At 45.8% G+C, this 15,233-nt stretch overlaps 1 protein-coding gene across 9 annotated transcripts in view; it reads left to right on the top strand.

The window, feature by feature from the left end:
* The window catches only part of ACOX1 (acyl-CoA oxidase 1), a 41,814-nt gene that overhangs the window by 18,301 nt on the left and 8,280 nt on the right, over positions 1-15,233 (top strand). For 4 of the 9 annotated variants that reach the window (XM_045376648.2, XM_005585018.4, XM_074020569.1 and 1 more), the window contains 10 exons: positions 1,665-1,825; positions 4,013-4,120; positions 5,898-6,017; positions 6,160-6,275; positions 8,502-8,671; positions 12,309-12,471; positions 12,922-13,112; positions 14,283-14,462; positions 14,580-14,685; positions 14,821-14,964. In XM_045376648.2, coding sequence (XP_045232583.1) covers positions 1,665-1,825; positions 4,013-4,120; positions 5,898-6,017; positions 6,160-6,275; positions 8,502-8,671; positions 12,309-12,471; positions 12,922-13,112; positions 14,283-14,462; positions 14,580-14,685; positions 14,821-14,964 — 1,459 coding nt within the window. The remainder of the gene's footprint in view (positions 1-1,664; positions 1,826-4,012; positions 4,121-5,897; positions 6,018-6,159; positions 6,276-8,501; positions 8,672-12,308; positions 12,472-12,921; positions 13,113-14,282; positions 14,463-14,579; positions 14,686-14,820; positions 14,965-15,233) is intronic. The other 5 variants (XM_074020571.1, XM_045376649.2, XM_005585017.4 and 2 more) reach the window with 2 other exon arrangements.

Raw genomic sequence — 15,233 nt, 5'->3', positions numbered from 1 at the left:
ATCTGGGGGTCATATTGTCACACTGAGAGAACTACTATGTTCTTTCTCGCTTTCTCATCAGAGGACATCCTTGTACCAGTACCACTCAAATTTTCTGTTCTCTTAACTCCTGGCCTCAAGTGATTCTCCTCAAGCGATTCTGCCTCAGCATCCCAAGTAGCTGCGATTACAGGCACGTGCCACCACACCCAGCAAATTCTCCATTCTATACAACTTTTTTTTTGAGACAGAGTCTTGCTCTGTTGCCCAGGCTGGAGTGCAGTAGTGTGATCTCAGCTCACTGCAACCTTCCATTCCCAGGTTCAAGCAATTCTCCTGCCTTAGCCTCCCAAGTAGCTGGGATTTCAGGTGGGCGCCACGACACCCAGCTAATTTTTTGTTTGTTTGATTGGTTGGTTTCTTTTTTGTTGTTGTTTTTTGAGACGGCTTTTCACTCTTATTGCCTAGGCTGGAGTACAATGGCGTGATCTTGGCTCACTGCAACCACCGCCTCCCGGGTTCAAGCATTTCTCCTGCCTCAGCCTTCCAAGTAGCTTGGATTACAGGCATGTGCTACCATGCCCGGCTGATTTTGTATTTTTAGTAGCGATGGGGTCTTACCATGTTGATCAGGCTGGTCTCCCAACTCCTGACCTCAGGTGATCCGCCCACCTCAGCCTCCCAAAGTGCTGGGATTACAGGCGTGAGCCACCATGCCTGGCCGTATACAACTTTTCAAATTCTCTCTCTCTCTCTCTCCCTCTCTCTCTTTTTTTTTTTGAGATGGAGTCTCACTCTGTCACCCAGGCTAGAATGCAGTGATGTGATCTTGGTTCACTGCAACCTCTGCCTCCTGGGTTGGAGCAGTTCTCCTGCCTCAACCTTCCAGTAGCTGGGATTACAGGTGTGCACCACCACGCCTGGCTAATTTTTGTATTTTTAGTAGAGACAGGGTTTCACCATGTTGGCCAGGCTGGTCTTGAACTCCTGACCTCAGATGATCCACCCACCTTGGCCTCCCAGAGTGCTGGGATTATAGGTGTGAGCCACTGTGCCTGGCCAATTCTTCTTTTTTTTTTTTGAGACAGAATCTCACTCTGTCACCTAGGCTGGAATGCAGTGGGCGTGATCTCAGCTCACTGCAACCTCCGCCTCCTATGTTCAAGTGATTTTCCTGCCTCAGCCTCCCAAATAGCTGGGACTACTGGCTGGTGCCACCATGCTTAACTGATTTTTGTATTTTTAGAAGAGTCGGGGTTTTGTCATGTTGGCCAGGCTGGTCTCGAACTCCTGACTTAAGGTGATCTGACCGCCTTGGCCTCCCAAAGTGCTGAGATTGCAGGCGTGAGCCACTGCACTGGCCTCTCAAATTTTCTTTATTTCCTTTGCTTTAATTCCTGGGCTGGGATCCTCTGTCTTGGACGTGTGGTTTTGTACTGCACTGACTTTGGAATCAGTAGCCAATCCCTTTCCTCATACTCCTTGCTGACTCCGGAAAAATGGAAATTAACAAGAATTATAAAGTAATACAGAAAGGGACAGTGCTCCCATCTATGATTAAGTGCACGCAACTAATTCATACTTAAGTTTTTTTTTGTCTCCTTTCCTTGCTCTATTTAAATTGCTGATTCTCTCACACCTGATGACTCTTCTCTCAAATGCCCATCCTTGATATTTCCTCGAAGTTTTGTGCACCGAGGGCGGCCTGAGCCTCTGGATCTTCACTTGGGCATGTTCCTGCCCACCTTGCTTCACCAGGCAACTGCGGAGCAGCAGGAGCGCTTCTTCATGCCCGCCTGGAACTTGGAGATCATTGGCACTTATGCCCAGACAGAGATGGGTCATGGTATGGAGTATTCAGTCTACCTTCTGGGTTGGGCGGGCCCCTGTGAACTTACCATGTGTGGAGTGCCCACCATGTACCATCGATGGCGTGTCGATATTCTGTGGTCTGTTTAAATGAGCTTTTTTTGCAGAGTTCAGGTTTTGGTATAAACACTGCTTTGGTCAGTGGGAGTTAAAGGCTATCATAGTGATAAAACGATTGTCTTTTTTATGCCATAGTTCCCCTTCAGAGGGTCAAGAATTACAAGTCAGGTCTTATTTGCCAAGTGGCTTTCAATGTTACTGAGGTTGTATGGAATCTGTGTGCATATACAACTCAAAACTGTTTTTTTCTTCATTACTATCTGATTACCTTTGTTACTGGTACCTTAATGAACTTGTACAAGTTCCAGAAGAAACACAAATAATAGTTTGTGTACCCTGTACCCTTGGATTTGCTTGAGGGAAATGAGTAGCTTATAAATGAAGTGTGTGACATTTTGTGCCTTGGAGTTATTTGTACTTTGAGTCAGTCAGTAGTTCTACAAGTGACTTGACTGCAGAGTAAAAAAACCAAGATAAGCCAAACTTGGCAGGCATTTGGTTTCAGACACTATCTCCACCTTTCATTGATCTTTCCATCCCCCACCTGCTTTCTTCATGCACCTGGGTGGGCTGGAGGTGGCCGCTGTTCCTCTTTGTATCTGCTCTGAATTGAATCCATGTTTGCCATTCATTTGCTTATGGCTTGTCTTTTTCTGCTCTAATATTTCAGAAAAACTGGTCTAGTGTGTATTTGCCACTTGCTCCTTATTTCTGTACAGCTGCTGCTTTTTATTTGGTGCTGAATAGTATTTTACAGGATTTTCATGAGACTCCAAGTGGAATACTATTTGTTTCAGTTGTGCTTTTGAAAACATTTCGTCCTTATTTGTTCTGTTTAATGTTATCTGCTCTTCTGTAAAAGCTGCTTTTTTGATGAAAGATGTCTGTGAAAGTTGTGGATTGCACGTAAGTTGGTTATTCAACTTGGAAGCTTCTAAATGTTTCAAAGTGTGTTTAATGAGGTCTAGCATTATGAAAGCAGATAGGTAAAAGGTTCCCAACATTTGCTTTAGTCAGTAGTTTTGTAGAGACTGCCACCTAGAACATTTTTCTATAACTCTTTTCAAATAGTTTTGGTATATTTATGTTAAGATTTGAAACATAAGACCCTATCTATCCCAGTACACATAAGAAACTGGAAACTCTTCCTTGCTGCATTAATGAACCAGCTAGGACTAAGTTAGGCCTGCTATTGGAAATCTGTAGGGTCAACTGAGACCTTATTATTGGACCTTTTTAGGAATTTTTTGAAGTCACATTCCAGGTCATTTCCCCAATAATGGTTATACTTTTATACTTTATTTATTTATTTATTTATTTTGAGACGGAGTCTCACTCTGTTGCCCAGGCTGGAGTGCGGTGGCACAATCTTGGCTCACTGCAACCTCTGCCTCCTGGGTTCAAGCAATTCTGCCTCAGCCTCCTGAGTAGCTGGGACTACAGGCGCATACCACAATGCCTAGCTATTTTTTGTATTTTTAATAGAGACGGGGTTTCACCGTGTTAGCCAGGATGGTCTCGATCTCCTGACCTCATGATCCACCCGCCTCGGCCTCCCAAAGTGCTGGGATTATAGGCGTGAGCCACCACGCACAGCCATACATTTTTAATTTGTAAGAATTTTGGCTGAAATGTCTTCCTCTCACATGTTATCTTATTCTTCTCATTAGTACAGAATTCGAGAATGTTGAATTGGTGTGGTTAACACAATACATATGAGTTGAAATTGGCATACTTGCAACTCAGAGATGGGTTTAAAAAGACAGTTAACATCCCTGTTAAATTCATATATTGTGATCTTAAAAATGTGATTCTAAGTTGCCTTTATATTTTCTTTCAGTTGCTGTAAATAAATGTAACAAATCAAATACAGAAATGGAACATGCATGGCACTTAGATTTTCAACTTAATGGAAAACCATCAGATAGCGTGGGAAATTCAGTGTCTTGGTTGTCAACCAGTTGTAGCTCATCTACTGGTGTTTTTTGTTAGATTTTGTTTTTCTCTGAGATATGAGAGTTTAAAGGACTGTGTAGGAAATTTTTCCTTGTGCCTATTTTTTTCCCCATCTCTTAACTGAAGTCAGTGTAATTTATCTCCTTAGGAACTCACCTTCGAGGCTTGGAAACCACAGCCACATATGACCCTGAAACCCAGGAGTTCATTCTCAACAGTCCTACTGTGACCTCCATTAAATGGTGGCCTGGTGGACGTAAGTGAATTTTTCATCATTTATTGGATGTTTTGAAGGTTTGTCATGAGATTTTGCTTAGAATGTAGAGCTTTTATGAGAACATCGGCCAGGCTTGGTGGTTTCACGCCTGTAATCCTAACACTTCAGGAGGCTGAGGTGGGCGGATCACTTGAGGTAAGGAATTCAAGACCAGCCTGGTTAATATGCTGAAACCCTGTCTCTACTAAAAATACTAAAATTAGCTGGGTGTGGTGGTGCACACCTGTAGTCCCAGCTACTCGGGAGGCTGAGGCAGGAGAATCACTTGAACCTGGAAAGATTGCAGTGAGCCAAGATTGTACCACTGCACTCCAACCTGGGCATCGCAGCAAGACTCTGTCTCAAAAACAACCCAACAAACAAACAATATATGTGTGTGGTTGTGTGTGTGTGTGTGTATGTGTATGTGTGTGTGTGTGTATAGACAGAGAGAGGTGTGTGTGTGTGTGTGTGTGTGTGTGTGTGTGTATATATATATATAGAGAGAGAGAGAGAGGGGAAAGCCAGGCATAGTGGCACATACTTATAGACCTGTAGTCCTGGCTACTCAGGAGGCTGACGTGGGAGGACCACTTGAGCCCAAGAGTTCAAGCCTGCAGTGAGCTACTGTCTGTGATCATGCCACTACATTCCAGCCTGGGTGACAGAGTGAAACCCTGTCTCTTAAAAGAAAAAAATGGCCGGGCATGGTGGCTCACGCCTGTAATCCCAGCACTTTGGGAGACCGAGGCAGGCAGATCACGAGGTCAGGAGATCGAGACCATCCTGGCTAACGCGGTGAAACCCCGTCTCTACTAAAAATACAAAAAATTAGCCGGGTGTGGTGGTGCGTGCCTGTATTCCCAGCTACTCAGAGGCTGAGGCAGGAGAATGGCATGAACCTGGGAGGCGGAGTTTGCAGTGAGCCGAGATCATGCCACTGTACTCCAGCCTGGGCGACAAAGCGAGACTCCGTCTCAAAAAAAAAAAAGAAAAAAATTTAAATAGCTTTAACACAATTTTTTTTTTTTTTTTTTGAGACGAAATCTCACTGTGTCGCCCAGGTTGGAGTGCAGTGGTGTGATCTCGGCTCACTGCAACCTCCACCTTCCAGTTCAAGTGATTCTCCTGCATCAGCCTCCTGAGTAGCTGGGACTACAGGTGCACGCCACCAAGCCCAGCTAATTTTTGTATTTTTAGTAGAGATGGGATTTCACCATATTGGCCAGGCTAGTCTCGAACTCCTGACCTCGTGATCTGCCTGCCTCGGCCTCCCAAAGTGCTGGAATTACAGGTGTGAGCCACCGTGCCCAGCTGACCCGAAACTTTTATATCTTCTTATTCCATTCTGAGTTATTATCTTGGAATATATATTTCTGATACAGTTAGTGGTTAAAGGATTTTGTTATTCACATTGTATATTTTATTTAATTATAATTTATATGTAAGAAGGCACATGTAGCTAGTGATTACTGTTTTGGACAGCACTGCCTTAAGGGATAACAAGGAAGTAGTTTAAATTAATATTCTTATTTTTATCCTAAAATTTTCTCTATGTAAATGCATGAGAAATAAGCAGAAAAGAAAGTAATAACTATTAGCTTAAGGGAATTTCTTTCTGAAAGCTAAGTGTGATACCGTCAGCAGAAAGGCTTTCTGGACACATACTATTGGTTTAGTCTAGTGTTAGATTTAACATATTCTTTCTTCTTTTTTCTACCCTTTAAAAATGTACGAACGTTTACTCACCCCTCTCTTGTTCCCTTTTATATTACAGTTGGAAAGACTTCAAATCATGCAATAGTTCTTGCCCAGCTCATCACTAAGGGGAAATGCTATGGATTACATGCTTTTATTGTACCTATTCGTGAAATTGGGACCCATAAGCCTTTGCCAGGTAAGAACTGTTCATCTGATGTTGAGATGAAAATGAAACTGAACACTTTCTTAAAAGGTAGAATGCCCAACTGAAGAGGTGGAGCGAAAGCCAGAAATTCCAGAGCATAAACATCTCATGACTGTCCTTTCATCTGTGGTAGGAATTACTGTTGGCGACATCGGCCCCAAATTTGGTTATGATGAGATAGACAATGGCTACCTCAAAATGGACAACTATCGTATTCCCAGAGAAAACATGCTGATGAAGTATGCCCAGGTATGTTTTGATAGAAAATAGAAGCAGAGGCATCAAACAGTGGGGTTGCAGTGGCTGTTGCTCACAATAGGGTTAGAATGGTCTGTTCTTTTAGAAGGTAATAACAGCCGGCACACTGGCATATTCCTGTTATCCCAGCACTTTGGGAGGCTGAGTGCATGGATGACTTGAGCCCAGGAGTTCAAGACCAGCCTGGGCAACATAGTGCGAACCCATCTCTACAAAAATTTAAAAAATCTAGCTGGGCATGGTAGCACACATGTGTAGTCCCAGCTACTTGGGAGACTGGGGTGGGAGGATCACTTGAGCGTGGGAGGTCCAGGCTTCAGTGAGCTGTGATTACGCCACACTGTACTCCAGCCTGGATGACAGTGAGACCTTGCCTCAAAAAAAAAAAAAAAAAAGGGTGCGGTGGCTCACACCTGTAATTCCAGCACTTTGGGAGGCTGAGGCAGGAAGATCATGAGGTCAGGAGATGGAGACCATCCTGGCCAACCAATATGGTGAAACCCCGTCTCTACTAAAAATACAAAAAAATTAGCTGGGCGTGGTGGCGTGCGCCTGTAGTCCCAGCTACTCAGGAGGCTGAGGCAGGAGAATCTCTTGAATCCGGGAGGCAGAGGTTGCAGTGAGCAGAGATCGTGCCACTGCACTCCAGCTTGGCAACAGAGTGAGACTCTGTCTTATAAAGGAGGTAATAAGGCCGGGCGCGATGGCTCATGCCTGTAGTCCCAGCACTTTGGGAGGCTGAGAAGGGCGGATCATGAGGTCAGGAATTCAAGACCAGCCTGACCAATATGGTGAAACCCTGTCTCTACTAAAAATACAAAGATTAGCTGGGTGTGATGGCATGTACCTGTAATCTCAGCTACTCAGGAGGCTGAGGCAGGAGAATCACTTGAACCCGGAAGGCAGAAGTTGCAGTAAGTCAAGATCGCACCACTGCCCTGCAGCCTGGGCAACACAGCGAGACTCGTCTCAAAAAAAAACAGGTAATAATGCATTTTTCCTTCCGATGCTTTTTTTTTTTTTTTTTTTGAGACGGAGTCTAGCTCTGTCGCCCGGGCTGCAGTGCAGTGGCTGGATCTCAGCTCACTGCAAGCTCCGCCTCCTGGGTTTACGCCATTCTCCTGCCTCAGCCTCCGAAGTAGCTGGGACTACAGGCGCCCGCCACCTCGCCCGGCTAGCTTTTTGTATTATTTAGTAGAGACGGGGTTTCACCGTGTTAGCCAGGATGGTCTCGATCTCCTGACCTCGTGATCCACCCGTCTCGGCCTCCCAAAGTGCTGGGATTACAGGCTTTAGCCACCGCGCCCGGCCTTTTTTTTTTTTTTTTGAGAGAGAGAGTCTTGCTTTGTCACCCATGCAGTGATGTGATCTTGGCTCACTGCAACCTCCGCCTCCTGGGTTCAAGCGATTCTCCTGCCTCAGCCTCCCGAGTAGCTGGGATTACAGGCATGCGGCACCACACCCAGCTAATTTTTTTGTATTTTTAGTAGAGGTGGGGTTTCACCCTGTTGGCTGGGCTGATCTCGAACTCCTGACCTCAGGGGGCCCTCCTGCCTTGGCCTCCCAAAGTGCTAGGATTACAGGTGTGAGCCACTGTGCCTGGCATTTTTTTTTTTTTTTTTTTGAGATGGAGTCTCACTCTGTCACCCAGGCTGGAGTGCAGTGGCACAATCTCAGTTCACTGCAACCTCCGCCTCCCGGGTTCAAATGATTCTCCTGTCTCAGCCTCCTGAGTAGCTGGGATTACAGGCACGTGCCACCACGCTCAGCTAATTTTTGTATTTTTAGTAGAGACGGGGTTTCACCATTTTGTTCAGCCTGGTCTCAAACTCCTGACCTCTTGATCTGTCCGCTTTGGCCTCCCAAAGTGCTGGAATTACAGGCGTGGTCATCATGCCCACTCTGATGCCGCTTTTACTGTGACAGTGAAATCAGAAGCAGTTAGCAGGGTTGAAGGATATATTTTGATTTGCTAAACCAATGATTCTCAAACTTGCATGCATTAGAATCACCTGGAAGGCCAGTTAAAGCCCAGATTGCTAGGCCCCACCCCGGAGTTTCTGATTCAGTTGGTCAGGGTGGGGACTAAGATGTAGTAGTTCATGCAAGTTGCCAGATGATGCTGATGCTGCTATTCCAGGGACTGTACTTTGAGAATCACTGAACTGCCTCTTGGACTTAAAAAAAGGAAGCATCAGTCCCACGTTCTTCTTCCAGGTGAAGCCTGATGGCACATACGTGAAACCACTGAGTAACAAGCTGACTTACGGGACCATGGTGTTTGTCAGGTCCTTCCTTGTGGGAGAAGCTGCTCGGGCTCTGTCTAAGGCGTGCACCATTGCCATCCGATACAGCGCTGTGAGGCACCAGTCTGAAATCAAGCCAGGGTAAGGGTAGGGTCCTAGATGGGCTCAGTACCGAAAGCCTAGTTTTTACCCCATTCAGATCCCAGAATTCCCAAATGTCAATACAGAAGATGCATTGGCACTGCAAAATTGGCTAGGGTGATAACTGGGCCTGTAATTTTGTATCTAGGCTTCCTTTTCTTAAGAGGAAAGATAGAAATAACCACCCTTGCTATAATCAGTGACTGCCAAAACAGAAAAAAAGAGAATACTCACCTTATTATTTTTAACCTTTTAAGAAAAGTAGGCCGGGCGCGGTGGCTCAAGCCTGTAATCCCAGCACTTTGGGAGGCCGAGACGGGCGGATCACGAGGTCAGGAGATCGAGACCATCCTGGCTAACACCGTGAAACCCCGTCTCTACTAAAAATACAAAAAACTAGCCGGGCGAGGTGGCGGGCGCCTGTAGTCCCAGCTACTCCGGAGGCTGGGGCAGGAGAATGGCCTAAACCCGGGAGGCGGAGCTTGCAGTGAGCTGAGATCCGGCCACTGCACTCCAGCCCGGGCTACAGAGCAAGACTCCGTCTCAAAAAAAAAAAAAAAAAAAAAAAGAAAAGTAGTAATAATATTACTTGAACTTTGTTAGTGAAATGTTCAACACATTAAAGGCAATTTGAAAGTTCGGATTACTACTAGCAACTATAAATTGTGCATGGTGAAAGTGACATTAAATTTGTTTCCCTTTTGCATTCATGGCCACAGTTTATTCCTACAACTGCCTTTCACTGATACTCCCTGATACTCTTTTTACTCTTAAGGAATAAAGAAATTGGCCAGGTGTGGTAGCTCACACCTGTAATCCCAGCACTTTGGGAGGCTGAGGCAAGATTACTTGAGCCTAGGAGTTTGAGGCCAACCTGAGCAACATAGCGAGACCCTGTCTCTATTTTCTTTCCTTTCCCTCTCCCTCCCCTCTCCTTAACTAATCTGTTAAGAGGAGAGGAGAGGCTGGGCACAGTGGGTCATGACTGTAATCTCAGCACTCTCGGAGGCCGAGGCGGGTGGATCACGAGGTAAGGAGTTCAAGACCAGTCTGACCAACATGGTGAAACCCTGTCTCCTTAACTAATCTGTTAAGATACAGATTGGGGCCGGGCGCGGTGGCTCAAGCCTGTAATCCCAGCACTTTGGGAGGCCAAGATGAGTGGATCACGAGGTCAGGAGATCGAGACCATCCTGGCTAACACGGTGAAACCCCGTCTCTACTAAAAAAAATACAAAAAGCTAGCCGGGCGAGGTGGCGGGCGCCTGTAGTCCCAGCTACTCGGGAGGCTGAGGCAGGAGAATGGCGTGAACCCGGGAGGCGGAGCTTGCAGTGAGCTGAGATCCGGCCACTGCACTTCAGCCTGGGCGACAGAGCGAGACTCTGTCTCAAAAAAAAAAAAAAAAAAAAAAAAAAGATACAGATTGGAGGTCTGAAGAAATGATCAACAGTACTCATGCCTTCTTGTCATCTATGAGGATCTATCAGGGCCCCAGCCCCTCTGCTGTGTATTCTAGCTCTTGAGGGAGAGCTCACCTGGCTGCACGGAGTTTATATGCTTCGGTTAGGCTTTCAGGGCTATTGATACCCACCATGGTCAGCCAGACTACTACCTGCTGTGGCTGGATGCGTTGACTGGGCAGGTCATTCAAATAGGACACCATGCCACACACCAACTTTCCTGAGTGCACCTGGTCATAACTTTTCATCAGGAACCTAAAAATCACCAGTAAACCTGCTTTTAGTAACTACTTTTTTTTTGTTTTGTTTTGCTTTTTCTTTTTTGAGATGGAGTTTCATTCTTGTTGCCTAGGCTGGATGGAGTGCAATGGCCAGATCTCAGCTCACTGCAACCTCCTCCTCTTAGGTTCAAATGAATGATTCTCCTGCCTCAGCCTCCCAAGTAGCTGGGACTACAGGCACCTGCCACCACGCCTGGCTAATTTTTAATATATTTTTTTTTTTAGTAGAGACAGAGTTTTACCATATTGGCCAGGCTGGTCTTGAACTCCTTACCTCGTAATCTGCCCGCCTCGGCCTCCCAAAGTGCTGAGATTACAGGAGTGAGCCACCACACCTGGCCTTTTTTTTTTTTTTTTTTTTTTTTTGATGGAGTTTTCACTCTTGTTGCCCAGGATGGAGTGCAATGGCACAATCTTGGCTCACTGCAACCTCTGCTTCCCAGGTTCAAGTGATTCTTCTGCCTCAGCCTCCCAAGTTGCTGGGATTATAGGCATGTGCCACCATGCCTGGCCAATTTTTTTTGTATTTTTCAGTAGAGACAGGGTTTGACCATGTTGGTTAGGCTGGTCTTGAACTCCTTACCTTGTGATTCCATCTCCCCTCCCCTTCCCTCTCCTTTTCGTCTTTTTTTTTTTTTTTTTTTTTTTTGAGATGGATTCTCACTCTGTTGCCCAGGCCGGAGTGCAGTGGCGCGATCTCAGCTTGCTGTAGTCTCCGCCCCCTGAGTTCAAGTGATTCTCCTGTCTCAGCCTCCGAAGTAGCTGGGATTACAGGCGCACGCCACCATGCCCGGCTAATTTTTGTATTTTTAGTAGAGACAGGATTTCACCATGTTGGCCAGGCTGGTCTATTTTCAACAAAATTAAAAATTAATTAAATTTTAAAGCCAGGCGCAGTGGCTCACGCCTGTAATCCCAGCACTTTGGGAGGCCAAAGTGGGTGGATCACTTGAAGTCAGGAGTTCAAGACCAGCCTGGCCAACATAGTGAAACCCGACGTCTACTAAAAATACAAAACTTAGCCGGGTATAGTGGCGGGTGCCTGTAATTCCAGCTACTCGGGAGACTGAGGCAGGAGAATCACTTGAACCCAGGAAGTGGAGGTTGTAATGAGCCAAAATCACAACACTGCACTCCATCCTGGGTGATAAAGGGAGACTTCATCTCAAAAAATAATAATAATAATTACATTTTTAAAAAGGAATAAAGGAGTTGATACAATCAGACCCTTGCTAATTCTTACACTTCAAAATATTTAACACCCTCCATTGGGTGTTCTCCAAAATTGTGGTCAAAATACAGTGTATTCAGCCATCTGGTGAGCAGAGCTTTTCAGCATTGCCTTCTTACTGGGTTGTCTAGCGTTGGTTTCGTATGTTGCTATGAGCTATGGTTTTCTTAGTTATACTGGAAAGACTAGGACAGATATGGACTTTGCAGCTAGAAAATTCTGTCAACCTACACAGTACAAGGTAATTAGATCATGGTCTTAGGGAGCCAAATAGCCTAGGCACCATGGCTCATGCCTGTAATCCCAGCACTGTGGGAGGCTGACGCAGGAGAATCGCTTGAACCTGGGAGGTGGAGCTTGCAGTGAGCCAAGATCGCACCACTGCACTAAAGCCTGGGTGACAGAGGGAGACTCCATCGCAAAAAAAAAAAAAAACCCCAATTTCAATCTAAGACCTGACACATATGAGCTGTGTGACCTCAAGCAGATTCTTGACCTCTCGGTTTCCCATTTGTAAAATGGGGATAGTAATAGTAACTACCTCACAGTGCCCTTATAAGGACTAAATAAGTTAAAATATCAAGTGCTTAGATTAGAACCTGGCATATAGAAAGTTCTGTATAAACATTTACTTACTATTTTATTCTTTTTCTATGTCATGTAGTGAACCAGAACCGCAGATTTTGGATTTTCAAACCCAGCAGTATAAACTCTTTCCACTCCTGGCCACTGCCTATGCCTTCCAGTTTGTGGGCGCATACATGAAGGAGACCTATCACCGGATTAATGAAGGCATTGGTCAAGGGGACCTGAGTGAACTGCCTGAGGTACGAGTTTGGTCTCATTCACTCGTGGGCACCCTTCTGTTTCATGGTTGCCTGTTGGACGATGTCCAGAGATAACTAGATGTTGGGATTTCCTGAAAAGAATTATGTATTCTGAGAACTTCTTCTGGTTGAAAGTAGATCAGATATGAAGAACTGTGGGGTTTGTTGTTAAGTATTTTTAGTGTTATCAGAAATATTGTACCATGTTGATTATTTGTCAATCAAGGAAATGTAAGTGGTGAATTTTTAGCCAAGTAGAGCAGCTCAGATGGGTGTGGGTAGTGTTCTCCATTCTTCTGGCCAGTCGGACAGCTGTGCTTCTTCAGTTTGCATGTGTGGCAGCTGTGTTTTGACAGTGGCCGGGATGTTAGAGGAGGGGTGTGTTTTCTCATTGGTTCTCGGGCTCTCCGCACTACAAATGTCCTGACAGATTTGTGCTTGTCCTCTTAGCTTCATGCCCTCACTGCTGGACTTAAGGCTTTCACCTCCTGGACTGCAAACACTGGCATCGAAGCATGTCGGATGGCTTGTGGTGGGCATGGCTATTCTCATTGCAGTGGTCTTCCAAATATTTATGTCAATTTCACCCCAAGCTGTACCTTTGAGGGAGAAAACACTGTCATGATGCTCCAGACGGCTAGGTGAGAGTCAAATCCGCAGTTCTTCCCATCTGTTCATAAGAATGTTCTAGTCCTCTTCCTAGGTTCTTGTTCCCATGGTTTTTCGTCACCATATATATATATATTTGTTCCTGAAAGGTATACTTTTACCTTCCATTCTGACTCACTGTTTTTATTTCGTGGTGAGGCTAGAGAGTATGACGCACCTGTTAAATAGCTTGAAGTTGTATCAAGGGTAGAGTTACTGGGCTGGGCACAGTGGCTCATGACTAATCCCAGCACTTTGGGAGGCCGAGGCGGGCGGATCACAAGGTAAGGAGTTCAAGACCAGCCTGACCAACATGGTCAAACCCTGTCTCTACTAAAAAATACAAAAAAATTAGCCAGGCATGGTGGCGTATGCCTATAATTGCGGCTACTTGGGAGACTGAGGCAGAAGAATCACTTGAACCTGGGAGGCAGAGGTTGCAGTGAGCCAAGATTGCGCCATTGCACTCCATCCTGGGCAACAAGAGTGAAAACTCCATCAAAAAAAAAAAAAAAAAAAAAAGGCCGGGCGCGGTGGCTCAAGCCTGTAATCCCAGCACTTTGGGAGGCCGAGGCGGGCGGATCACAAGGTCAGGAGATCGAGACCACAGTGAAACCCCGTCTCTACTAAAAATACAAAAAATTAGCCGGGCGCGGTGGCGGGCGCCTGTAGTCCCAGCTACTCAGGAGGCTGAGGCAGGAGAATGGCGGGAACCTGGGAGGCGGAGCTTGCAGTGAGCCGAGATCGCGCCACTGCACTCCAGCCTGGGCAACAGCGTGAGACTCCGTCTCAAAAAAAAAAAAAAAGGCCAGGTGTGGTGGCTCACTCCTGTAATCTCAGCACTTTGGGAGGCCAAGCCGGGTGGATCACTTGAGGTCAGGAGTTAGAGACCAGCCTGGCCACCATGATAAAACCCTGTCTCTACTAGAAAAAAAAAATATTAAAAATTAGCCAGGCATGGTGGCAGGTGCCTGTAGTCCCAGCTACTTGGGAGGCTGAGGCAGGAGAATCATTCATTTGAACCTGAGAGGAGGAGGTTGCATTGAGCTGAGATCTGGCCATTGCACTTCATCCAGCCTAGGCAACAAGAGCAAAACTCCATCTCAAAAAAAAAAAAAAAAGAAAAAGTAGTTACTAAAAGCATGTTTACTGGTGATTTTTAGGTTCCTGATGAAAAGTTATGACCAGGTGCACTCAGGAAAGTTGGTGTGTGGCATGGTGTCCTATTTGAATGACCTGCCCAGTCAACGCATCCAGCCACAGCAGGTAGCAGTCTGGCCGACCATGGTGGATATCAATAGCCCCGAAAGCTTAACCGAAGCATATAAACTCCGTGCAGCCAGGTGAGCTCTCCCTCAAGAGCTAGAATACGCAGCAGAGGGGCTGGGGCCCTGATAGATGACAAGAAGGCATGAGTACTGTTGATCATTTCCTCAGACCTCCAATCTGTGTCTTAACAGATTAGTAGAAATTGCTGCAAAAAACCTTCAAAAAGAAGTGATTCACAGAAAAAGCAAGGAGGTAGCATGGAACCTAACTTCTGTTGACCTTGTTCGAGCAAGTGAGGTCAGTGGTAGTTCTCTCTTTTTCCCCTTCCCTGCCCCGCAGCGTCCCGCATTTTCTGGTGCAGAAACCCTAGTCACTGTGTATTGAATCTTTTTCTAAGGTTCTCAAACTCAGGTGTTTTCTGTTTAATCTTAGGCACATTGCCACTATGTGGTAGTTAAGCTCTTTTCAGAAAAACTCCTCAAAATTCAAGATAAAGCCATTGAAGCTGTCTTAAGGAATTTATGTCTGCTGTATTCTCTGTATGGAATCAGTCAGAACGCAGGGGATTTCCTTCAGGTCAGTATTTTCTAAGTACAAGTCTTTTTTGTTGTTAAGAAAAGTAATTGTTGGCCGGGCGCGGGCAACCCTAGAGGCAGAGGTTGCAATGAGCACCACTGCACTTCAGCCTGGGCGACAGAGCAAGACTCTGTCTCAAAAGAGAAAGAAAAATAGCTGGGCGCAGTGGCTCACACCTGTAATCCCAGCACTTTGGGAGGCCAAGGCAGGTGGATCACCTGAGTTCGGGAGTTCAAGACCAGCCTGACAAACATGGAGAAACCCTGTCT

This window comes from Macaca fascicularis, chromosome 16, assembly GCF_037993035.2.
Source record: "Macaca fascicularis isolate 582-1 chromosome 16, T2T-MFA8v1.1".
NCBI classification, from domain to species: Eukaryota; Metazoa; Chordata; class Mammalia; order Primates; family Cercopithecidae; genus Macaca; species Macaca fascicularis.
This window is presented reverse-complemented; position numbering and strand designations above follow the sequence as displayed.